The sequence below is a fragment of the Spodoptera frugiperda genome, chromosome 6, assembly GCF_023101765.2.
Source record: "Spodoptera frugiperda isolate SF20-4 chromosome 6, AGI-APGP_CSIRO_Sfru_2.0, whole genome shotgun sequence".
NCBI lineage: Eukaryota > Metazoa > Arthropoda > Insecta > Lepidoptera > Noctuidae > Spodoptera > Spodoptera frugiperda.
The window spans coordinates 10,210,709-10,238,547 of NC_064217.1; the positions used below are offsets into that span (position 1 = coordinate 10,210,709).

Below are 27,839 nucleotides of genomic sequence, written 5' to 3' on the forward strand. Positions count from 1 at the left end.
TTTCACTAGTCATTTCAACAGTAATAGTATATCCGGTAAATCTATTGTAAATCTGCTTCATTGATCAAGTGACTACAGGTACGGCTGCTGAAAAAGGGGTGTCGGGTTCGATCGGATTTGATCTAATCAAGCAAGGTACCAGTTATTAGGTTCTTTTGAGGATCCCTAGGAATGTTCCGTAACAGGCGTTGTACCGTGGGGGCTCCGAAGGTGTACTAAGAAGTCTCAGTGCTCCTTACAAGTGTAGAGGTTGGCCTCCGGGGTGGTTTTGGTGAGGTAAAAATCCCAAGGTCCCTAGTCTTTTATCCCCAAAAATATAGGCTGCTCTTGAAGGTTTCCCTGCGTCAAAATGGAAAATTCTCAACACCAGCACGAATTGTCTAATTGTGTCCGATGTATTACCATACATCGGACACAATTATGTTATCAATCCTCTCCTTATTACCATAAGGAGAGGATTGATAACATAACTGTAAGAAACGGTCAAAATGTCTGTCTCATACAAAATTCATAGAAAATATACTTTTTGACGTTCTGATATATATAACTACTGGACTTGACTAGAAGGAAAGTAGCATATTGTCTCTCATAATAATATTATTAAAATGTACGTATGTAGATACCTAGTCAGTATATACACACTGCCTATAGTAGACAGCACATACAATAGCAGATAGAACATAATATAGAATATAGATGGTATTTTCTATTGTAACACTACAATATTACATTCATTCATAAGTATTATATCTATATCTCTATAGAGGGATAAATAATAATTGTTCTAAAACAATTCTTCAGTACTTTGAGGTCATTTGAAACACGACTTCTATCATTCTATCTCGTCCTATAATAGTAGTCTGATCTTAGATTACACGAGAAATTAAAGACAAAATAATACTAAGAGGTATTATTTACATTGAGAAATAAATATGTATTGCTTAATCAAAATTCCTGTTATATCAGTCAATGTCAAAGTCAAGACATTTATTTCATTGTCACGACTTTTCTCTCAAAGGCGTAGGCAGAGGTCCATACACAAGTACACCCAATGTTCACAATTTGTGGTGTAAATCCCATGTGATAGGGGGTATTGCCATATAACAATTATTTCAATTCATCCTTAATTAGACACTTATGAAACATCAATATGAATTGTCCGTCAGTGTGTCCGTCCGTAAAGTAGCCGTAGTAGGAAGATTTTGTTACGAAACAGGAAAAAATCGCAGTCGAATCTTCACTGCACACCGTCAAAGATTTTTATACTATCTCCTGCCCTTGATCTGGTTGAGAAAGAAAGTAAATACACATTCCAAGTCATGCTTACCTATACATAGTTGAATGCACCATACTAATGCATTTATAGCTTCGGTGTAGTACCCGCCATCTCGAAATCTGATCCACACTTTCACTTCAATCATGCAATAACACCTTATCAGTTCATCACAATAAGGTTTATAATCCCATACCTTATACTTATAATAATAATACTTGGGTTTTTTGTGACACGATAATTTTATGAAAAAACTTGGCCCATAAAAATATGACTTTAAACCTTGACACCCTTTAAAAAAACTAAATATGACATACGATAATAATTTTATTAAAAAAAATTGGCCAGTAAATATGACACACTTTTAAAAACTACATGGACATACAAACAAAGGCATAAAAAAATCTTTCTTTCTTAAAGTCAGGTTCTAAAAATATTATGTATGAAAATAAATATTTTTTATGATGCAATGATATATTTATTTTTTATTACTAATGCAGTTTCTAGTGGCAATTTTATTAATAACTATCTATCTGCGCATCTTTGTTATTTTTTTCTTGCAAAAATACCTTCTCCTAACAATACCAAATACAACAACAAAAAAATAACAAAATCGGTTCAGCTATTTTCGAGATTTGCGCTTAGCAAAACATTTAACGATTAATTTTTGTATTATAGATCTGTGATTGATTCAGATGTTGTTTTTTGAAAACATACGGTCATTGCAGTGGCGCGGTCACGCGATGACACGCGATTTAAAGTGACAAAAAGTCAGTATCAAAATCTAAGGAAGATTTTAATACATAATATTATAAATATGTTTATTGAATTCAAAGAGGCATTTACAATCAAATATTTATTGACAAAACAAAGTAATACATGGAGTTGTACAAAAATATTATTATAACTTCTAAAACTTCCAAAACGTTAAGTCACCAATGTAAACATTTGTATGAACTCTGGTACCCAAGAGAAAGATTAAATTTTCTACATTTACCAACGAACTCAACCCTTCTGCTAGTTAAAAGTGTTATTTCTTTAAGTCTTTGACTGCCAATAGAAAACTGTTGAAGGCAAATTCTCCGCTAACGTCGATCACCGGTGACCACTACGGCGTTCAATGTGTATCTCGGTAATGTAGGTCATAAATTAGTACCATGTATTTTATGGTGATAGTATCTATATCGATGGTATTTATACATACCATCGTTTTGTATGCATATTTTATTATCTTATCACCATCCGGCAATGTGACACATAAATAGCATAAAATGCCTGTACATAAATATTTGCAAAATTGTAAAAAAATATTATAGAACAAGCTGTCAGCTGCTTTTTAAACTATTAACTTATTATTCTCTGTAAAAGTAAGTATGTATAGGTAACTTCTGTGTAAAATAACCGATGGGGGTATTGTTTTTTACATTTCAAACTGAAGTAAAAATATTTACAATAGCATCTTACGTACGTCACCTTTACAGCAAATAACAATAAGTCACCTTTAAAGTAAATAGAAAAACACGCAGCGGTCACGTTCAGAAAATAACAGCGTATGTTTGCACCGAGGTACATATACAGGTAGTGTCTTTCAGATTATTGTATTAGCCAGTCAGTTTGTTACATGGGCTCGTAAGATACAGTCATGGACAGGATCAGGTTTAAGGTCAACGGTACTGAGTGCTCAGGTTAGCCAAAATATTTTTTTTAAATTACCGTTTTTTACCAAATTAATGGTCTATGATGATTTTTCTTTTACCGTGTGTTTTTTTCTATTCAAATCGTGGTTGTAAGCTAATTTATTTTATATTGTGTTTGCTTTCGGTTTATTTTTCTATGTTTACTAAACATTTTGTTTAATGTAATTAGTTTCGTGTTTTCTTTTGAAGAGATTGATAGTGAAATAAGTTTGTTTATCATTAAATTTGAGCGTGTGTTTGTGAATTTTGAAATTTTGTTTGTAATGTATAATTATATGTAAACACAATCTGTTTTTGAAGACTTTTTAGTCATGATTTCGTTGTTTGTTTGGGTAAAACATAATACGATTTAAGTTTATTATTTAATATTTATTGCTATTTTCTCTGTAAATTCGTAGATTTGCGAAGGTATTCACATATTATCAAATATCTTAAAACTTAAAATAATACCCACATAATCACAGTGTTTTAATGTTTATCAAGTATTATTAATTTCTTATTATAATCTTACATATTAAAATATTTAACATAAATAATACCGTTATTATTTAAGCCATTTTAATAAGATTATGTGCGTTTCACTTTTTTGTTTTTGCATAATACATAAATGACTATTTAATATTATGACTGAATGAATATTCAAGGTGATGGTTTCCCGGTTTCGTAAAAATATTCTTAATTGTTTCGGTTTAAAAAAAAGCCATATACAGGGTCTGGAGTTTTTATCAATTTATGATTATAACGTACCCATACATTATAGAACTTGTACCGTAACTTGGGCGAAGCGCGTGTTACATTAATATTAGGTGCACCTCTGCTGCAAACTGCACGGTTGGCGCAGTAATTGCGTGTTGTGCAACGTGTAGCGAGTTCGATTCCCACGCCGACTAAAAATAGTATTTTCTGAGTAAAATTAGCATGGAGTCAGGAAGTTCGGCGGTGTTTCACCCTCGTGCCTCGGACAGTACGTAAAACCGTTGTTCTTACCTCTCTCCGGTGGGTGTCTGTCTGCTGTTCTTTTGAGCTTAGAGAATGAAGGAACAGAGAATGCACCTGTGTCTGTGGCACAGACACAGGCACATTCTCTTTTGCACTATAATATCTCCTGCAAAGTGGGGTAGTGTAGTTATACAGACTGGCTATCGTAATTAAAATCGGTTAGGAGGTTTATAAGCAGCACGTCTGTATACCCTTTTGGAGATGAAAAACTGATGTTTTTATTTGTTTAGTCCGTCGTGTGCCGGTACATACGAAGATATACGCGGAACACAATGTATTTTCTATTGTTGTCTTATATACGGCATACGAAAGGCTACAACGGTTCGGTTGATACTATAAATTGCACTATTTGAAGAAACGATTCATAGCTATTATCTATTATCCGATTACATAGTTACTAAGTTAGTAAATTGTTACTGACACGCGAACGAAACTGAATTAACTTACGGTTAATGTTCCACAACATTGTATGAAGATAACTGTCTGTATTTATATCAAGTCTCCTATCTAATCTACTTTCTCGATTTTCTCTTAAAAGTAACAAACTATATCCCATTTGCACTTCACACATTGGCTGCTTGGTTAGCGTAGAAGCTGGAAAATCGTCCGCTATAAAACGGGTCTTAAGTTATTCACAAATAATATTTTAGTTTTTAAACTGGAATCTCCAACCCTTCTGTCAAGCGTGGAGATTACAGCAAATCCGTCTTTTGTAGAAGAAACCCATAGTCCAGTCGTGGAATCTCTCGGCTGTTGTTTATGCTTATGACTAATTATAAGATTGAAATCGCCAACTCCCATTGAGCAAGCGTGGTGTGTAATGTTCAAACCTTCTCTGTGTGAAAAGGGACCTTTGGCCAGCAGTAGCCACTTATAGACTGTTAATGATGGTGATACTGATACCAGTTACTTACATGTTTTAACTTCTTAAAAAGTTAACTACTTAACTTACTTTTAACCGGCCTTGTCAAATGAATAATTATCATAATGACAGACAGGTAACCAGATATGAAATAATCTACTGGTTAACTCTAGTTATAGTTAAGTTACGCTTTTAAACTGGTACATAGACCTTCCGCATACTTTCTCTGTGTGTACTCGTATATATACTTATATATAACCAGTACATATATACTGCATAACATGTCACCTTTACAATGAAAGTTAATTCGTAACTTGTCACGTTGATTTAATCGTCCACCGAGTCACGAAAATACTGTAGATTATTTTTTAAGTGTAAGCGATAACAATTTGAAACTGTCGCCATATGATATGAAACACATAAAATGAAATCTTTCTTACATAAAATAAGTATATATTTATTTATATATTTAATTCTTCATGCACATGATGTGTACATGAGGTGGGCTTAATGCCGTAGGCATATTATATAGGTATAATTGTATAGTACTTTCTAAGCCAAACACTCACAATGTAAGAATGATATTTCGTAATCATTCTATATTTTGATTCACCAATGAAAATATCTTTTTTACGAAGAAAACACTTTAAGTATCTTTTTTATTTGTTGACTGCAAATACCATAGAAGAATTAGAATACCCTTTTTCTAGCGCTGTTATCTGATAAAATTACACTACATAAATATTGATATAAAATTTTGATGTTTGGCTTCGTTTGTTTGTTTGTAAAACACTTTTGTAGGCATATTTCTTAAAACTGTGCAAATATGTAGTACTTACAATCAGTGTTTTGATGAAACTATAGGTATTTACTTGCAATGCCTTACCTCACACGGAAATATAACCAAAGATCCGTTGCTTTGCAGTCACACCAACAAATACTTGACACCGAGGCAATCTCCATCTATGATCATAGAATAAATAACAATAAAAAAAATAAATGACATTTTAAGGCAACTATGTAATCAAACTGCCCTTCGTAAAATGCCTTGAGATTTCCACATAATACGTATAATAATAACTAATTGTTACATTATTGTCACCATTGTTCCAAAGGACGGAATTGTCAATTTTCTCTATTATTACTTGTTAACCTCAAAGTGCTCAATCAAATTTATAAAAAAAGAAACTTTCCTCACTTACTTACTTACTTGCTTGCTTAACCTTTGAAACTGTCAGTAATGATTGTATTCCAGTGTAGTATTAAGCAGGCGTGTTACGAATATTCGCGTCCACATTCGCAAATGCGGAATATTCGTATTAATTCCGACATCTGCATCCGGGTGATTTTCCAAAAAAAATAAATACAAAAAGTTAACGGCGTCATTATTCTCAACCAAACAATTGCCGACTAGAACACAAAATTGGGTTTCAATAAATTAAACTGTGACACTGCTCTCAACTAAACCAATAAAAATAAGGATGATAATAAGCTACCACGATGCTTAAAAAGCGGGAGGATAATGATTCGTGAAATAAAAGTTAAAGTTTTTTTTAAATCACCCATCCGCATTTAAATTTGCATCAATCAATACGGAATTCAGATCAATAACAAGATTTGAAGAAAGTGGGCGGAGTCAAACAGGCACTTGTTTCGTGTTTGTTTTAGTTTACACTATTGCACTTCATTCGAAAAGTAATACCTAAATAAATAAAAAAGTTAATTTTAAGTTGATAATGAATAATGATTTCCAGTTATTTATGCATTTAAAATGTAAATTATATATCCTTTTAAAACCCCAACATCCGCAACCGCATCTGCATCCGCGAATGTTTAAATTTTTGAATCCGTAACAACTTTAGTTTTAAGTTTGTGGTCGATGTAATTTTATATTTTGGTTTATATTCTCCTGATCTGTCTGTCGCGAGCTAATCTACGGAATAGCTGCAACAAAGTCAATCAACTTTGGAGATAAAACAATGCGACTTACGCACTAGGTTATTTTTAACCAAAAATTAAGTAAATGATATCGCATTTGATAAATAATGTCTCATTACTGTAGTCATAACATATTGCGCCCATAAATATCGAAAACAGGCAGGCAGAACATAATTATTTATTATAATTTACCGTGAAGGTATGATTCGATTTAAATTAGTTATCAAAATGATTGTCATCTTATTCTAACACGAAAACATTACAGAACGAGATGTCCTGGGTTCTGGCTCAATTATTGTTATTTTTATACACAGGTTACATAACGTTGTTAATTATTCGCTTTAAACCCCATGTTTACAAATAGGCATTTAACTTTTTACACTAAGAGTCATGTACTAACAATGATAATATACTGACTCCTCAAAGAGGGAATTACCGCTGCAATTACAACGGCGCGCAAACTATAGATACGCACGAGCAACTTCAAATTTAACGGCGGTAATCCGGCACTACCTAGTGCGGCCCCGTCTCAAACAGCAGGAGTAGGAACAGGGTGATTTTTAGCCAGTAAGTAAGAATCTGACACTTCCTCTCGCCTCACCACTTGCAGGCAGGACTTCTCCTGCCTTGGGTGATCGTTTGATAATTTTCCCCCTTAAAAAAAGGCTGACTGTACAACAAAAGAACTATAACAGTGGTCACTGATCATGAAATTTTCCATACACCATGGAATATTAATAAACATTATTACGTAAACTTTAAACCAACATACTTACTGGTACAATTACCTATAACTAGTTTACCAACCGGTTTGTGTGTTACAGTTTTTGTTTCTCCATCTAACTAGACGCAAGTGCAGTTAGCTCTCCTCTGGTCAAAATTAAGATAAGATAATAACCTACATACTCGTATTCCAAAGCCGTTATGACTTTGATTTATTTATTGGTATTAAAAAGGCTGGGCACTTTTTTATTTTTACCTTTTTAAAATGATCCACTTTCATTTGTGTCGTGGGTGCAATTACAAACACTAATACTTAAACGGCACTGCATGATGCGTTGGTGCAGTGGCAGGGTAACTAACTAGGTACTGCAGATTGTGCAATTCCCAGACAGAACAACTCCTATTTTTCATCAACCTAAAAAACGAACCCCTTAACTAAGATAGGTGACATTTAATTTACAAGTAAGGGGTTAGTTGAGTTGCTACATCACGCTAAATAACTTTTAACTAAGTGACAGTTTAGAGGTGGTTGGTGAAAGCATGCATTAGAGTAATCCAAAGATAATGTCCCAAAACTGTCCTATGAGCCAAGATAATATCAAAGGTTGAGAAAATCAACGTACTGTTTAAAAAAATAGTGGGTTCTGCGATAAATAACATATGTTTTTGTAATAAGTACATTTTTATGAAGTGTAACCATTACTTGCAATTGCAGTAAAACAAAAAGTATGTTTAATTAAACCCAGAAACTAAATAGCAAGCAGTTATTATGTGTTAACACCAAAATCACAAAAGAACCTGTGTTAATAATGATTTAATTAATACTATGCCAGTATACACTATTCACCTTGTAAACTAAAATATCTTTTTGTGGAGTCGCCATTGAGATCTTTATCAATAGGCAACTACTACCTTGGTAGTCTTAAAACAAATCAAATTGCTGTAGTATGAAGTTTAAACTTGACAAGAGAAAAATGCATTTTTTGGCTTAGGTAACTACTGTGTCTATGTCACTCATTTTTTGTATATTGTCAGTCGAGATTCTCCATATAGTATAACTATTTAAAACAATAGGCTTCGCATAAAACATATAATATAAAATATGGAATATTACATGACGCCGCTATTTACTTCTTTAGCAAATAAAGTGCGTCATTTAAAACGCATATTTTTTACAAAACACGTTAAAAATTAACATAATGACCCATGAAGTTACATTGCTACATAATTATAATTACTTTAACATTAAATAACATGTTATTGTACACATCTATATTTGCATTCTTGATCTCTTTCATTTCTCAAATGATATCTGCTGCTACATAATTATAATTACTTTAACATTAAATAACATGTTATTGTACAATGTACACGCCTGAATTGGCATTCTTGATCTCTTTTATAAATTTCTCTGGTGACATCTACCATTACCGTATCTGGCGCTCCGATGGACCGACCAATCAGAACACGGACGTTTCGACCTCGTTTAACTCGCCATAAGGTGACCAAAATTTCACTTTCTTTTCAAAAAACCGGATCAGAAAAAGCAAAGTACTTGTATAAAATTCCATGCGTGTTTGTCACTACGTGTAAAATTCTGAGAAATTATGAAGAGTTGGAACAACATGAGGTAAAGATTGTGTTTTTTACTTAATTTGTATCAATTCTTGTTATCAGTACGCCTGCGGTGTGAGGGGTCCATGGTTCGACTTCCGAGTCGTGCAACGTACTACTATACGCTTTGCAAAAAAACTATTCGTCATTAATATATTAGGTAAATATACTTTATACATACGTTTACGTTTATACGTGTTATAACGTAAAATAAATTAGTAATTAATCTAAAAAATGCAAGTTATGAAAAATATTAATATCTTAATTAAATCTTCACATATTATAATGCGAGAAACACGTTTTAAAAAAGTCTATCTTTAAAAATCAATTACCGCAACTAAAACTAAAAAAAAGCTTACACTAATATTATTAAAATGTACAGTTCGTTTTTTTGAACGCGCTAATTTCCGGGACTACTGGTCGGATTTAAAAAAAACTTTTTAAGTTGGATAGATAGTTCATTTATCAAGAAGGATTATAAGCTATAAAATATTACGCTACGATCAATAAGTGCTGAGCAGAGTGTGTGAAACCGCACCCGAGTCACTATTCAATTCACAAAACCTATATTTTTCATAATAATAGCAGATAAAAAATAGTTATTCATATATTTCAACCGCAGTGAAATAAAACTTTCAATAACTATATTTTAATGATCATTACTATTATAATAAAATTATGCATACTACTTACCTAATGTGCTTCAACCATGACGAGAGGCTTTAAGTTAGTATAAGAACTGGACTAGAAAATTATCATTATTAAATTAATATACCTAGCGAATTAAAGAAATTGTATTATAATTCAACCATATATTTCAATCATCATCATCATCCAATTCTGAACATAGGCCTACCTAATTTACAATACTTTGTAGTTATTTGGGTGCTTTTCCACCAGAGATCTATGCTACGTTGTTGTGAATGTGTTTGGCTTTCAGGAACCATATTCATTGGTACACATAGCTTAGCATTGGCGAAAACGAACTCAGCTAAGCTATATTTTTTATATGGAAAGATGCGTGTTGTAGATGAGTGCTATGGATGGCTTTCTTACTATCCGCCGAGCCTCATGCAAAACGTAAAAGTCTCGGTAGTAGCCTCACACATACACACACACACACTACACATCACGTCTACACATAGAAATTATGAAACAAAAAACATACATGTAAAGAGTGTAAAGAGATAATAGTGTTCATTACGGTAACTTAAAAAAAGGAGAGAGCTGACTGCATACTTTGATATATTTTAATGATTACGCACAAAAAGTTGCCATTTACAAAAAAATTATTCCTAGTGCGTTGATAAAAAACTTGATTATAATTTATAAAGTAGGTAAGTAACCTTCTTAGATTTGTATAAACGTTAACTGAATGCTAATTATCTCATTCACAGCTTTCTTTAACGGGTGTTTTTGTAAATTTCTTTAGGTGAAATTACTGAACCTTTTGCTGTTTTCGGATTTCGTATACGTCACTATCTAGTATCTATAAATATCTAGTATTTATACTTGTGGAGGTCTCTTTAGTCTTCTCGGGGTTGATTGAGTAGATCGGTGTAAATGGTGCCCGTACTCGCGTCCCGCAACCGGGAAAACGATGCACATTGCTTCTTCTACTATATCTGATTTTTTATCCTCCTACGCAGAAGAGAATCTTTTGCTGACTACTTAACTTATGTAATACAATTCGTTAAATTATCACTTTGTTTTGTATATTGCTATGATAATTGCTGAAGGCACTTCTTGTTGTTACATTTTGTTTAATGGCATACAATAAGCATACAGCATAATAATTGTCGGGAACCGCGAAAGGCTTAACTGACTCGAAGCAGGAGTAGGAACTTCTTTAGTCAGTAAAAATCTGAAACTTCATCTCATCTTACCCAAAGCGGGAAGAGCCATTGGATGATTTGAAGGAGGGACTCCTTAAAAAAGGCACATTAAAGCAACAATTATTTTTACTTATTCCATAAGACATTTTGTTAAGATTGGGGTAGAAGGAAGATGTCCTATTACAAAACTTCGAATAGAACTCCAGAAACTTCTATTAGGTCACTTTAGGTAATAAAATGGTTAGCATAAACTACTTAACCTTAAACCACAATTAAGGGGAAAGCCTATTGCATTATCATAGTTAGGTTCACTAAGGAGAAATCGTAAAGTAAGTTAACCTTCACTAAGTACTTAATTGTTCCTAATTGTGTAATCGAGATTACATCGAATTGTTGTTAAATGTATCAGCAATTAGTATGAAACGGAAAACGGATGTGTTTCAATGTGGATTGTGGTTACCGGAGGCGCAATCGCCCCCAAAGGCCGTCAGTGTATTTCTAACTTATCTGTTGCTAGTATCCATATGCGGCTCTCCCTTACTTAACATTAGGTGATCCGTCAGCTCATTAATGTTTAAAATATTAGGTACATATTGTTCGAGTCAGTTATGAAATAAAATTAGGTTTTCGATTTGGGGTCGTACTACCACAACCTCATATGGCCATAAAAATTATAAAACGGACACTGTCTTTTTAAAACGTTACGCCACACTAGGATTTTCTCCAATATCGTGAGTGACACACTTAGACTCGAAACAAAATATTGTTGGGTACACAAAGAGTTGTTCCGTGCGGGAATTGAACCCTATAGCGTCTAGCTTTGGGACAGCTGCTGGATGCTCAGCCATGGCGCCAAGTAGGCAGTCAAAGTCGTCAGTCGTCCGTGGTGGTCTGACAACTCTTACAGTCAGATGTACCTAGATCTTAACTAACCATCAATGCCATCTTCCAGTGGGATGCGAGGTCAGCTCGGACGTGACGCTGCTGGACTATCTCCGCAACTACCTCCAGCTGCGCGGCACCAAGTACATGTGCCGCGAGGGTGGCTGCGGAGCCTGCATGATCACCGCTGCCAAGAGCCCTGGAGCTCCCCATGTCGCTGTCAATTCCGTACGTAAGACCTAAGTTAGGTTCAAATGTTTATGTGCCAAAGACTAATCCATTATTCATTATACAAACATGAATTCTTTGACATGTTTATACGATCTGGTTTGTTTACAAGTACTTATAATGAAAATTAGGTGTAATTGAATGTAAACTTCTGTTTTCAAAAAATATTTGCTCTCAAAATAAGTAATGACAATTCAAAATGTTAATTAAACTGAAACAATACATTATATTTAAGGAGGTGCGTTAGTACGTACGCACTTGCGTCGACTAATCACCATATGTGTCAATATTATTTGTATACCTTTTTATACAAGACATAACAATAGGTATAGAACCAGAAAATTCGGAATCCTAAATGACAAAAAAACCAAGAAAAAAATACGCTTATTTTTTCTAAGAAGATAATAAACAGATGTTTAAATACTGGTTCTCATTTAAAATTATCTAGAAAACTATATTTATTTCAGTGCTTGACATCAGTCACCTCTTGTGAAGGCTGGGACATCACGACCATAGAAGGTCTAGGGAACAGGAAGATAGGCTACCACCCCATACAGAAAACCCTTGCAGAACACCATGGGTCACAGTGCGGCTACTGCACCATTGGATGGGTCATGGCGATGCATGGGTCCGTATGTTGAGAATAATTTGAGTCTTAATGGAAGACAAATAAGGATGATTTGTTATTAAGAGATCAGGTTTTAACTTAGAAGCATTTGGTAGCGACAATAGTTAATCTTTAGTTTAATAATACATTAAACATTTAATAGACATCTTATATAATAATCATTATATAATTAGTGAATTTGTTTAAATCCTCCATCAAGACACAATAAACAAAAAAATATTAAAAATAAAATTAAAAGCTATTAAAAATAAAATTTTAATAAAATTACAAAGTATCATTACCTACAGCAGAATAAATAATTTTAAATTAAATATTTGGCTACACACACACGTGTAAGCACTTCGATAAAAAGAATATTCCAGAACCAGCCAACCAGTAAAACGGCTTCATTATTCTTAATTTAAACATTTATCTTCTACAATTCCAGTTTCTTGCAATCCAATAAAGACGCCACCATGTTGGATGTAGAAAAAGCCTTCGGCAGTAACGTCTGCCGCTGCACAGGCTACAGACCAATCCTGGAAGCCTTTAAGAAATTCGCCAAAGACGCTCCAAAAGAAGACAGGATTCTGGACATAGAAGACTTGCAGATATGCCAGAAGTCAGGGAAGGCTTGCAATAAGTCCTGTGATGAAGACGAATGGTGCTTTGTCCATGATGATGAGGTGAAAGATGGGGTTAAAAGGATACTGTTAGCTGATGGTAGAGTGTGGTACAAGCCAAGATGGGTTCGTGATGTGTTCGAAATACTTGCGCATGAAGGCTTGCAGTCCTATATGTTGGTGGCTGGTAATACTGCTAAAGGTAATGTTGTTTTAGTGATGCTATACATACACACATAACTAGTGTTGCCCAGCAAGAGTCTTGCAAGTCTCGCATTTACCAAATATACAACTTTAATTTTTAATACGATTATGATTTAACTGTATTAACTATAGTATTAACTGAGATTTAACTTGCAGATTTAACTATAAAGTTATATTTTAAGGTGTGGCCGCTATTAAACAACCTCAAAATATAGTATACTATAGCTACTCTATTTCGTCATTGTAAGATCAAAAGTACCTAACATATAAAAAATAGCATTAGGCTAATAGGTATATATTTGTAAGACTAGCAAGACTCTTGCCGGGTAGTTATTACAGTTAAATCATAATCGTACAAAAAAATAAAGTTGGCTAATTGGTAAATGCGAGACTTGCAAGACTCTTGCTGGGCAACACTACACATAACCTAACACCTGTCTCCCACGGGATTTATTTGAGGGGTCAAAGTCATTCAACGACTTCCCCCACCTTGGTTGAGGGGATAGGGAGTGTCAGACTCTTCTGACTAAAAACCACCCTGTTCCTTCTCCTGATTTTCGAACAGGAGCACCGGTAAACTCGCTAAGCAGTCCGCAGCTTCCTTCTATGGCAGTAGACAGAGACTTATGGTTTTGTTGATACTATGCATATTATATTAAGTAGACACTAGTACAAGTTTTCGCTCTCACTCTTATTTCTGAGTTCAAACTCAAAAATCTCGTTGATAGCAACTATGTTTTATTATATTATACTTTATTTTATAATCAAAACGTATTCTAGTAATTAGGTTGTTTAATACCAATCTGTTTCTTGCAGGAGTCATACCAATAGACGAGTATCCTCGAGTCTTAATAGACGTCAGCACTCTTCAGGAGCTCAAGGCTTTTACGTACGACCAGAATCTCGTGGTCGGTGCTGGAAATACTCTCACAGACTTCCTCGGAATATTGAAGACAGCATCTCAGACGGAATACTTTGGTTACTTAATAAATCTGTACAACCATATTGATTTAGTCGCCCATATACCTGTCAGAAATGTAAGTTGAATAGGAAATTACAATTTGTATTACAGAAAAAGAAAAATCATAGCACTTGTACACCCCTTCTCCCATTATCTTGCGATAAATTAATTAAATCATCAATCTCTATCTAATTTCAGGTAGGTACAATCGCAGGTAATCTGATGATCAAACACAGGGACAACTCCTTCCCATCTGACATATTCTTGTTGCTGTACACCGTTGGAGCCCAGCTTACTATTGGTTAGTAAAAAAGTGTTTAAACTGTCCTGAAATATACAATGTTACATTAAAATTGGGTATCTACCGATTATACATATTAATAGCCCCATAATAATAATAATTTTGATTTATATAAAATTACATAAAATTACCATTAATGCTTTTTCCTGATCAGCTTGGGATGTCTTAATCATTTGTCACACTTAAGATCGTTAGGAGAAAGGCAACAATGCTTTAGTTCTAGATATTTATCTATTAATGGAGAACCAACAGTTAATACACTAGCATCACTGACAGACAGACTGACGGACAATTCAATTTGACGTTTCAAAAGTGCCTTATTTAGGATTAATTTTATTGAAATAAATGCTTTGACTTTGACGATATTTTACATTACATTAACAATTAAAGTTATTTTACAGGTGATATAACCGGGGCCGCTATAACAGTAACGATGGACACCTTCCTAAAGATAAATATGACGGGAAAGATAATTTTGAATGTGCTGCTACCGCCACTGAGTAATGAATACAAATTCTTCTCATATAAGGTAAAGAAAACGTCAGCTTAAATTAAATGAAACTATATTGTTAACCATAAATAAGAAATAATTGATTAACCCGGTGGCTGTCGTGCAACGTGTCGCGGGTTCGATTCCCGCACAGAATAACTATTTAAGTGATCCATAGATTGTTGTTACGGGCCTGGGTGTCATGTGTATGTGAAATTGTATATTTGTAAACGCACCCACGATAAAGGAGCAAATCCTAGTGTCGGGTAACCTTTTTTTTAAACGAAACTGCAGATGCTTTAGCACAAAACTTTAAAGATGGAATATTTCTTATGCACATTCAAAACAAATATTTGTATGATCCAAGTTGTGAATTTCAAACTAGGTGTAACGTGAAAAATATGATAAAAACAATGACTTAACAAATGGAATTATTTTAATAAAGTGTTTTATCATTTTCAGCTGATGCCAAGAGCCCAAAGTGCGCACGCGATAGTCAACATAGGATGTCTTTACAAGCTAACTGCGGGTAACAGGGTCGACAGAGCTAGAATTGTGTACGGAGGTCTTTCTCCTAAGTTCCTGAGAGCAGTAGCTACTGAGAGCTTCTTACTGAGAAAGCCATTGTTCGACAATACCACGTTACAAGCAGCCCTAGCAGTGCTTGAGGGAGAGATGATCGTGGAGCCAAAACCACCGGAGCCTTCTGTGGAGTACAGGAGATTCTTGGCCAAGTCTTTATTCTTTAAGGTAAAATTTTCTTTGTTTTATTTGTTAGTACCAAAACATTATGGTATTTGTCACGTTGTCACGCCTATAATATTATCACATTGATATTATAATATAAATGAAAGTTTGTTTGTTTGTTTGGATTCTTGTCCGTTAAATACGCTGAAACTATAATACGAAAGAGTATGAACTAACTTGGGTGATCGGATACTTTTTATCACGGGAAAGCGGGCAAAGCCGCTGACAGAAGCTAGTTCTCAGTAAATACGACAAAAGAAGTTTCAATACAGAAAATAAAATGTATTGAAGGAACTTTTTTACCATTTTTTTACATGTTTATAATTTTCATTAACAATTTTAATACATTGTTAAATAATTAGGTACAATATTACTACAATGAGTAAATATCAACAGCAGTTTCTGAAACCCTTTCAGATCAATTGTTCATTTGATCCAATAATTTCTTCTTTGTGCGATTACAAAGATCACAACAGTAGCGCATGCTCTGCCAACATAAGTCGTTACTTCTTTTATTTTTAATTCTGCACAATATCCTGTCTAGACTCAATATTATTTCAAAACGAATCTTGTTAAGTTCTACAAAAATAACAAACCAACCATTTGTCTGGTTAGTTTTATCCAGTATTGTTTTTATAACAATTACAAGTTCATCTTGCTTCAACTATAGTTTATTTTCTCCCCTCAAAAAAAGCTTGTACGTCAAAAAGACTATTATTTTTTAAACAATTCCCCGTAACGACGTATTTCATCTAAGAGCAAGCATGTTCACTTTAACTGGATTTATAATGATGAAATTGATTATTATTTCTTCTAAAAAAGATTTTCTTTGATTAATTCTTTGCTTAGTAAAAATAATATTTTTAACTGACTTCAACAAAAGAAGGTTCACTGTTTGTATGTATGTGCACGTTTAACTGAACCGATTTTAATATGGTTTTCAGCATAGTATTTTTCGAACTAATTAGGTTTTATGTATATTACCTGATTCAAAAAGGTAGTTCGCACTTTACCTTTTGAAGACGTTGCCTCATTTTTTTTACTTTTCTTCTATTTATCATGTATTTGATTTTCATTACAGGGCCTGCTAACACTCTGTCCGCCATCTATCAGAGCCTCCCGGTATGAGTCAGGAGCTATTAACTTGCATGCATCCAGACCAGTGTCAGATGGTCGCCAGATCTTCACCACAGATCCTCAGAAGTGGCCTCTTAATCAGCCTATTGCTAAAGTGGAGTCTCTAGTAAGTAAATAAATACAATCATGAATGACTTGACTTGAACTTTTTAAAGGGCTATTGGTCTGTCTGAAGAATGAGACGTGGGTCATTATGGACATTAAAATTTCTAAAATATACTATAATTTCATTTTTCGTGTCCAGATTCAATGTGCAGGAGAAGCACAATACACCGAAGACATGCCATCCTTACCGAACGAAGTTTTTGCAGCATTCGTCCTCACAACTGTAGCTCTTGGTACAATCACCAAAATAGATCCAACCGCTGCATTGGTAAGTAATAAGTAATAATAAACATTAGGATTCAGAGATATTCACTGTGGAACTATATTTTTACATAACTTTTTTATGTTTACAGGCATGCCCAGGTGTTGTAGCTTTCTACACAGCAAAAGACATACCTGGACTTAATTCCTTTACACCAGCCGAAAGTTTACTATACCAGAGAAACGAAGAAGTACTATGCGATGGAAATGTCAAATATTTCAACCAACCCTTGGGCATAATCGTAGCAGAAACCCAACACTTGGCCGACAGAGCTGCCAAACTAGTTAAAGTAACATATAAAAATGTGAAAAATCCAGTAATAGATATCAAAGTGGCCAAAGCTGATACTGCAAGGAATACTCTCTTTACTTCTGTTGATGCTACTAGTCCTGGTACCGATGTATACAAAACTATTACTGGAAGTAGCACGCTGTATGGACAGTACGCTTTTACTATGGAGACATTAGTTTGTTTAGTCAAACCAACAGAAGAAGGATTAGAAGTCCACTCCGCTACTCAGTGGCTTGATGGAACACATGTCATGATTTCTAGAGCTTTGAAAATGGATGAAAATAAGTACGTATGTCAATAATACCAGCAACATTTGACCTATACATGTATTTCGTCAATGAAATTAAAGGTTGTTCATTTCATCAGCCATGACCTTTTGCTTTAAATTACTGTCTCGTAGGACTTTAAGTCGAATGTAGTAATTACAGGTCTTATTTTAATGAGATACCCCAGTAAATCTGGTTTTATGTTCAGCCTTTATAGAGTCGCATTTATCATTCATAACTTAAATAATGTTTAAATTGTATAGTTCAGAAATACTTGTACCTACGCCTAGCATTTGTCACTTACCTATATTATTTTTAAACGCATGGATACTCATTCACGAGGAAATATGATTACTTTTCCAGAATCGATTGCTATGTGCGTCGTATTGGCGGTGGATACGGTATGAAGATATCTCGCAGCATTCAATCAGCGGTTGCTTGCAGTCTCGTGGTACAGAAGTTAAATCGTCCCTGCAGGTTCATTCAGTCATTGACCACGAACTTCAAAGCAGTTGGCAAAAGATTACCTTGTGTTAATGATTATGTGGTACGTATGCATATATGCATATCTTTGCAATTATGTTTTTTTACACTGTTTAAATTTTAATCTCGTAGAAATCATATTATTCGTCTTGAACATCTTCGCCAAATAGATATCGACAAACACAATACACGTAGTTAACCACGTCTCCTGATCGTAATCGGGATTATTATCATGTGTATTGAATCAATAATTGTACTTGCATTCAGATCGCAGTGAACAATGCAGGAGTAATCCAACGCTTAGACACGACCATGTATGAAGACAATGGTTACACAATCAACGAGACCCTGACAGCTTTGGGCGCAGGCGTCTACAATAACTGTTATGATGCCACCAAGATGAACTACAAAGCATACGACACTGTCACTGATTTGCCCAAAAACACATGGTGTAGATCGCCAGGTTAGTTTATGAAACTTTTTAATTTGTCGTGCTTGTTTTCTATATGAGTTTGGATTGGGGCTATGATAATAAATTTAAAGTAAAATAACAACTATTATATGTGAGATAATTTCATTCAAAATAATAAAAAATATACCAAACTTTCAGGTACACTAGAAGCCATATCATTTATGGAATACATAATGGAAAGAATTTCCTATGAACTATCTATGGACCCAGTTGCCGTGCGTTTGGCTAACCTTGATGCAACGCTAGCTGATGAACTAAGAGGAATGGTTGATACTCTCAAAACAAATTCTGATTTCAATACTAGACGAGCAGCAGTGGATTCTTTCAATACTCAGAACAGATGGAAGAAACGAGGACTGAGGTGGGCTTTTGCGAGATGGTCACCAATTGGTGCACAACGCTTTGATGTAAATCTATCAGTCTTTCAAGGAGACGGGACTGTAGTCATAACACATGCTGGTGTGGAAATGGGACAAGGCATCAACACGAAAGCAGTACAACTAGCTGCCTACTTCTTAAAAATACCCATAGAAAAGATACAGATTAAAGGAAATAACACCATTATTGCTCCAAACAGTTTTATTTCTGGTGGAAGTTTGACTACAACATCTGTGCTTATCGGATTGAAGAGATGTTGTGATCAGTTGAATGAAAGGTTGGCGCCTATCAGGGCTACGTTGACCAATCCAACATGGGAGCAGTTAATCACTGCTGCTTTTAATGCTGATGTCGATCTCCAGGCACACGGGTTTTCTGGTTTAGGTGACGCTCAGGTTTACAACGTTTATGGAATGTGTTTGGTGGAAGTTGAAATAGACATATTGACTGGTGAATCTGAAGTCTTGAGGGCAGATATTCTGCAAGATGTCGGTGTTAGTGTCAGCCCTGAAATTGATGTTGGACAGGTACGGTCACACTGTAGTTTTTGAGATAATATTTTAGTTTTTGCAATAAAAAAATGTAAGTAACCACTATCATTGATAATGATTTTTTACAAACAATAAATACAATTTGTATAATGTATATAAGTTTATGCGATTTATAATTTCGTTCAGTGTTATTACAATAGGCTCTGAAAAATAATATTATCAGGCATAAACATAATAATATGTTTATCAAAAACACATTATAAATTCTAACCAAATTATGTTTTTTTTTTGTTTAGGTGGAAGGGTCCTTCGTGATGGGTCTTGGTTACTGGACCTGTGAGAGGCTGCAATATGCTGAAAATGGACAAATCCTCACAGACAGAACCTGGGACTACCACATACCGCAGGCGAGAGACATTCCTCAGGACTTCAGGGTCTATTTCAAGAAGAATTCCTACAGCAATGATGTTATTCTAGGATCCAAAGGTAAAAACCCAGATTATCGGTTATATTTACAGCGGCTTAGAAAAATTATTGAATCTTACTGTATTTACAAAAGCTTTTGTGCTTATTTTTAATATCAATTGTTATGTTATCGGCTTTCTTACGTAACTGTTTGACGAGGAACTCGACTGCTACTCACTGCACCAGTGTATAGTGTACTGGTAGCAGCGTGACATAGAGTACCCATGTCTCACAAAAGTTATAATAAAATCAATTATTATTATACTTAAATCAACTTAATTCCATCTGTATATATTTACACTTTGATGAATATATAAATTATGTTATGTAGCAGTACATAAGATTATTAATCTCGGTCTGCACTCTGATTGGCTCGTTCTAACGGACGAACCAATCAGATGGCTAAATGCAGTAACACTTTTATCTCGTTATCGTTAAATGTAAACCAAACACGCACCAAACCATTTGTACTTGTCACTTGCTTGTAGTGTGTGAAATATACGTATTTTTTTCTTTCTTAATTAACATTAAATACTTGATTCTTTAATGAATTTTCCAATTTTCAGCAACTGGAGAGCCAGCTATTTGTTCAACAGTAGCCGTAGCGTTTGCCATCAGAGAAGCCATAGCTCAGGCCAGGCAGGAATCTGGTATTCCGACCACTCAGTGGTTTAATATTGGTACGTTACTTATCATTTATTTTAATATTTTAAAAATAAAATTTATAGCTAAAAGAAGACTAGTATGTCTATTTATTCGATCTCACATGTTAATTAATTTTGGTTTTTGCAAGAAACAGAATTTTGCAACTTTTAAACTTAATTATTTGCTCATTGCAAACAGAGTTAGAAGTGACCGTTGCTCAACAGAGGAAATTATAAGCTAATGATGTGATTTACTCATCTATCATCATAACATAAATATTTTTTACAGTTTTTTTTTATTAAAACTATGTATAATGTTTTTTTTTCAGATGGGCCGTCCACAACTGAAAATATTTGCATGGCAATAAAAACCAAAACGCAAGACTTTAAGTTTAATTAGTATTGGTTAAAATTGTTTTTTTTTTTTAATTTTCTATCGATTAGTTACCTTTTATGAAAACTAACCAAATTGTTTTATGTTTGTTTTATTATTTGTCTATTCAGCATAATAAGCTACCTGAAACTTTCTAATTTGAACTTAAACTTTACCCAACAATAGGGTTTAAAATCTGTTTAAGTTTGAGTGTAGCTTACTCTGCTTGTTGTATGTACAAATGATTGTGTTTTGTGTTAATTTTTTTATTGTTATACATAGCTACTTAATATTATACATTTTTATAAATAAATATTTTTATTGTATGTAGAGAAATAACGTATTATGGCTCTACACATAGGTACTTATACAAAACTGAATTAAAGCCATATTTACATTACAATTAAATGTTTTTACTTTTAGAAAGTGTAGTTTTACTTTGAAAAATAAATAAATATTCCATGGTATAAATTATCATGTGTCTAATATTAAACAGTTGTAAATAATATTTAACCAATTTCAAAAGGATATAATACTATAACCTCCAAGTAATAAAGTTGAGAGTACAGCGTTATGATCATTTCGAATATGTCTGTCCTCAAAATCATCATCATCATCAGCTTTGTTACTGTTCCGAGAGAGGGCTTAGTACGAGTTAGCTTTACGACTTACTAACTGACTGACGGACTCGCCGTCATCATATATTGAGTCTTTCTCTTGATCCGTTCATCTAGTTGGTGAACGACCACGCAAACCTACGGTGTTCCGAATGACGATCAGTTTTTCCAAACTTTCATCGCATCTGAGCATTGTGTGACCAATGTAGCAGGTTTACCTATCACCATTATGTTATTTCAAGATGCAAGACGATTAAATGAAATTCATAACTTTTCAGGAATTACAATTTATATTTACAGAACAATTATAAACAATAATCCATCTCGTCGACCAATATTCGAATTAATTATTTCCCGCCATTTTTAAATATATCATTTGACTTGACGTTCCATTTCAGCTAACAATTATTTTAAAACAGTTTATATTGTCTATGAAATGATGAAAGAGGTTTAATATATTTATTCCTATGAATAGTACTCAGTAATTAAATACTATCCTTTTTATATTATAATTACATCCTACATTATATCTGTCTGGTGTTGCTAGTGGTTGTTAACAATTATCTTAATTGAACTTTTTAACGTTTACAAAATCCTAAAACATTTTACGATGTCAATGACTTTTCAGCGGTGATACGAATAGATAGTAGTAATGGAGAAATTATACTTTCATGTGGTGAAATTAAAATAATTGCCGTAATCAATTGCGTTTCTAAATGCTTTATCTGAGCAAGTCTGAATGAAAAGTGTTAGATTATGTTAATGCTGCTAATTGCACCAATAAAATGTTGTTAAAAAAATATTTTCGTATAAAGTCTTGTGTTGAGTGCTAATTCTTGTTAATCCTTGGATTTATTGTATTGTATCTGATGACTAATAAATTTATGGATTGTAGAATGAGCTGAAAGAACCTAGGTCACATATTTTTTTTATCAATTGATTGCTATCCGTTGTGCGTGAAAGACGCACAGCTCGAGTATGCAATGTATCGATAGTAGGGAAGCAACACGCATCTTTCCATTTCAAAAACATAACTTAACTGATTCCCTTTGCCACCAGTGCTAAGCTATGTGTACCAATGAATATGATTGGTGGAAGCCAAATGCATCCATAGCAACGTAGCATCTCTGGTATAAAAGCACACTTAGGCCAATTTAGGATGCATTCTAAAATGTTGCATGTGATTTAACAGATAAAATTTAAATTCCTGAGGACTTGAGCGGTAAGAAAGATAAATGCCGAGTCAACTATCAGTAAGTCTATTATATTTCTTTATCTAGTTTGTATTGTATCTTCGTTATAAAGCTATAAAAATGTTTTGCTCATAAAATAGGTACGTTCTTTAACATAACTTTAACTATCTCGATATCGATATAAGTTTTTAACTAGCCAATTTTAGTTTTTGAACATGTTCTAGTTTAATCTCTTTTGAGACTATGTGGGTATTGCTTTAGTAAACTTTCTCTTGAACGTTTGAATAGCCTTTAACTTTAATAAATATTATAATTTGACCGTTATTCTAGGGAAGGTCAATGATAAAGGTACAAACTTTTATTTTATTTGTAGAGGTTTAGAGCCTATCATTAGACATAGGTACTAGATTAAGTAAAATAACGGTTTTCGCACGTAAGTATAATGAGAAGAGCTAGTCGCTGTGTATGAAAACTGTTTTCATAAAGAAATATTAAGTATAAACATTGTCTTTACTTAAAAGTTGATCATTGTTAGGTAAGCACTAAAGAGTTGGCTTGGTAAAAAAAGAAAAATGTTTTTTACACTCTTCACTTTATATTAAAAAAAAAAAACAAGATTTAATTTTACACGGTAAACTCATGGTAGAAGTGCTAAAGATGGACCTTCTTGAAATCAACCTATATATTTTTATCTCGCTCATAGTTGTCTTACCATCTCTTTCTTAGCAATATTAAAGGACATCGCCCATTTTGGTCAAAATGCGAAAGTGTCGGCCAAGATGAAAATAATTTGTTAGTACATGACCACTTGACTTGACTTGACGGGTGGTCACTATCTGAGAATATCCTCGTATGTATTGAAGTAAAGAATTTACATTCTAGGGTCTGCTAACTTTATATGTCCTGCTACGTTGATACACCCCCGCTACAAATCAGGGACAATCAAATTACATGCGACTAGACCGGTGTCTGCGGGTGGGCAGATATTTGACACAATCCCCAGTTTATGGCCTATAAACCAGACTATGCCGAAGACTGAAGGATTGGTGAGTCCACTTATAATAAAATTAACTAGTGCTTCGCTTGCAACTTCACCCGGCATACTGGGATGTAAAAGTCCTGAAATGAAATGTAAAGTATGATAATCTATGCTAAGATGTCAAAACTGCGGACTGCCTAGTGGGTTATCGGGGCTACGGCTCGCAAAGCAGGAGTAGGAACGGGATCGTTTTTAGTTGATAAAAGTCTGACACCCTCCCTCTCACCTCACCCAAGGCGAGAGAAGATTTAGCCCCTCAAAAAAAGAGGATGCTTATAATTCAACATCTAAATCGTACGAATCATTATTTTTACAAGATTGTAAGAGCTCTAATACAATGTGTAAATTACATAAGACATTGTGATAATAATATCCAATAATACTTTGCCTTACCCAATCGAGAACTTTATAATGGGTACCTTTATCTATCACGTTACTTACCACTTTCAACAGAACAAGACAAAATTCCTGGAACAATATTTCTCTATGAACTAGTTAATGTAGTATTTATCGAGTTGTTCGCTAGATACTAAGGAAACGTTAGTAGTAATGTAGGAGTAACTAAAGAGTACCAATATCATGTTCTAAGTTAGTTATGTTAACAGTTAAATAAGGGAGCGCCCGTTAACCTCGTTGGCACGATGCCCTCTGATAGCGACAGTTTGCAAGATACCGTTTATTTTGTTTGTAACGCATAAAATTGGTTAAAATGTTTTCTTAAGTGTTGCATACTTTGAATTCTTGTTATATTATGTTGGAGGTTCAAAATAAATCAACATTAATATTATGGTAATTACTATTTACTTATTCAAAAAGCCAAAGTCGACATGAAATCTTTTGAAAGACTGCAAGGTTGGTGCGGTGGCTGTGCAACGTGTAGCGGGTACGATTCTCGCATCCGCATCCGCATCTACAAATTGTTGTTTCGGGTTTGGGTGGTTCATAAATTCGTCGTTAAATAAACGCACCCACGACACAGGATAAATCCTAGTACGGGGCAACGATTCTTAACGAAACGCTTTTGAAAAAAGAAAACCCAGCAAAATATCAATTGAAAATTGATAGCCAAGTGATTAAACATTGCTTTCAAAACCATACATGGAGTTTTTTTATACTGTGTATCTCAGTGTGGCGAAAGAAAAATATGTTTCTATCTGAGACAGTGAGGAAGAAGCTCCGATATATTGCACCTCGCTACCCTCGAGTTTCTCATTTTACTAAGACTTCGCCTGAAGTGTATTGTGTAATATTTTATTGACAATGATGTATAGGAAAATTGGAGTGCATTGTAATAGGTATCTATTATGATATTGGTGTAAAATGTAGATATATTTTTATGTGAAAAAATGAAACATGACTATTTTTTTCTTAGGAAGACAACAAAATGTATCCTTTAAGATCGCAGTTAAAAAAGTTCGGTTTGGCTTCAGAGTGCTTCTCGCTCTCAATTTGTCTAACATGCAGTGGTGTAGCTACAGGGCCGTAAGTGAGTAAAATACCATGAGCCTCCAGCCGAAAAAGGCCCCCATCCAGTGGATCGTATCTGAACTTCTCTATTTCAATAGGTAAAAGAGACCCATCCGATGAATCTGCTACTGGCCACGAACAGAATAGTTACGCCATTGCCCACGTGCCTATTGGTCAGTTTCTGTGACGCGTGAAGTTTATCACGTTCAGTGTGTTGTAAAAAATATAACTAAAAGAGACTGAAATAACTTTTATTACAACATACAGTACAACTAGTCTAAAACAGACATTAATAAAGAAACTTAAATTTAATATTAATAATAAAATACCTTAACCTGTCTTACTTGTACGGGCTCTTCTCAGCCGGTTTCTCAAAATTAGGAATGTTAATCTCCACGTTGTCTATCTTCCTCTGGACTTCCTCCAACTCTTTCAACTGTCTGTCTCTCGCATCTTCTCTCTTGCTCCTAGTAGTGTCTGGAGTTCCGTGAGTATATCCTACATTATGTCTTCTAAACATCTTTTTATTCTCTTTTGATTTTGCTACAGGCGATATGTTTTGGTAGTATTGTCTGCTGTTGTGTAGCATTCTTCTGGAAGCCTTCTTGCGTCTCTCATTTTGTTGCAAGCTGACCATGAATTTCTTCTTGCATACTGGACATAGCCTGTCTTCGAACGATCTTTTAATCTTATAGTGACCAAATACATCGTCACCCATTTTTATCTCGTCACCCATCTTCGTCTCGTCCGGATACTTTGAGCCCTTTTTAGGACAATTGAAACAGAATAGCTTTCTCTTTTTGTTTTTCTTTGGCTTCAAGGGTTCAGATTTGTTATGGGAAAAAAACGGGAACTTTATATTTTTTAAGGTGCTGAAATGGAAAAGTGTACCATTAAGTCAAAATGCATATCTAAAATTGTAATAACAGTAATAAACAGCTCGAATACTATTACTTACCACTTCTTTTCATGGCTGTGGACAATATTTTGGTCCATCAACAATTCATCTTTGTAAATGTTCCGGAATTTTTCATGTCCAAACTTCTCACCCCGGAGATCATCTAACCCGTTGTAATTGAGTTGTTTTTGGTTGAGGGAAAGAGAATTTGTGTCCTTGAAAAGTTGAGGATTAAAATTCAATTCTGGAGGAGCGTCATTCATGTTCATATAGTCTGAACTCCGCTCCCGTTTCTTGTCGTCTACATTCAGACCCATCAAGGAGCCGTACTCGTAATTCTTTGAAGTTCTTCTGAGAACAAGGATATTAGTTACAGTATTTGATTTATCCCCCTAAGATGACACACTGAACAACTGGTTGGTTTATTGAGAAGATAATTAACTTATGGGTGCTGTTTACTGCTCAAAAACTTGCTTACTATTGTGTGTTTCTCAATTATTTTAGGTTAGATTAGTGAAAGCACATGTCCAATTGAGTCATTACTTCTAACTACAATAACAGTTTTGTGCCATGAAAAAACCAATTTGAAAACTTGTATGATCATTGACTATTTCCAAAATAGTCAATAGAGTGACCATAAAGTGTCAATAAAGCGTCCATTAAAATATTTCTGTCAAACTTATTGTCATTTCAGACAAAAAAATAAAAAGAGTTATCAATATGACTTTCAAACTGATGATTGTCAAACTCCTACCATGCCATACGTACCGTTTATTGCTCCTTTGCCTCATCGGTATGCCATCTTCTTCGACCAGCTCATCATCAGGTTGTATGAAACTGGCCACATCAAACTCCACCGGACTTCTGTCATAGTCGTACTCATGACGGATGAGGCTCTTCCGTTCCTTTGGTCTTTTGGCCCTTCTGACACGGTCTCTTCTGGCATACCGGCCTACTCTGTGACCATGGCGTTCTGCGGCGTCATCCAAATAGTTATAACAAAAGGATAATTCGATACATATTACCAAACTTAGTAAATAAAGAAGTCGTAACATCGTCTCGTGACATGACCGTCGATCATGACAGTGTCAGTTTTTTGTTTTGCAGTATGGCCAGTACTTTCTATATACTTTTTCTATGTGTACCTATCAATCCTCTTTTTGAAGATTTAGTATATTTTTGTTCTAAGTTTTTTTTTTCTGCGTACTGTATAATTTTCCACGCCATACACCGTGTTGTGTGATTTATATGATATCTTAGGCAGCTTTACCAAA

The 27,839-nt window shown here is 34.3% G+C and overlaps 2 protein-coding genes across 3 annotated transcripts; one reads left to right on the forward strand and one right to left on the reverse strand.

The window, feature by feature from the left end:
• Positions 1 to 2,810: 2,810 nt before the first annotated feature.
• Positions 2,811 to 21,777, forward strand: LOC118267768 (uncharacterized). The gene is made up of 17 exons (XM_050694318.1): positions 2,811 to 2,958; positions 11,894 to 12,051; positions 12,519 to 12,679; positions 13,107 to 13,483; positions 14,302 to 14,522; positions 14,645 to 14,747; positions 15,149 to 15,276; positions 15,700 to 15,987; positions 17,066 to 17,227; positions 17,366 to 17,494; positions 17,580 to 18,064; positions 18,409 to 18,592; positions 18,796 to 18,991; positions 19,139 to 19,905; positions 20,166 to 20,355; positions 20,901 to 21,014; positions 21,308 to 21,777. Exons 1-17 carry the CDS (start codon positions 2,916 to 2,918, stop codon positions 21,376 to 21,378), a joined length of 3,777 nt encoding a protein of 1,258 aa, XP_050550275.1. The 5' UTR covers positions 2,811 to 2,915; the 3' UTR covers positions 21,379 to 21,777.
• Positions 21,778 to 25,902: 4,125 nt separating this feature from the next.
• LOC118267611 (uncharacterized) lies at positions 25,903 to 27,658 on the reverse strand. Of its 2 annotated transcripts, none has more exons than XM_035581686.2 (3): positions 27,334 to 27,658; positions 26,626 to 26,913; positions 25,903 to 26,539 (listed from the first exon to the last, which is right to left on the reverse strand). In XM_035581686.2, exons 1-3 carry the CDS (start codon positions 27,618 to 27,620, stop codon positions 26,008 to 26,010), a joined length of 1,107 nt encoding a protein of 368 aa, XP_035437579.2. In that variant the 5' UTR covers positions 27,621 to 27,658; the 3' UTR covers positions 25,903 to 26,007. The 2 variants fall into 2 exon arrangements, with proteins under 2 accessions (XP_035437579.2, XP_035437578.2); XM_035581685.2 differs by having other exon boundaries at positions 26,626 to 26,916.
• Positions 27,659 to 27,839: the final 181 nt, after the last annotated feature.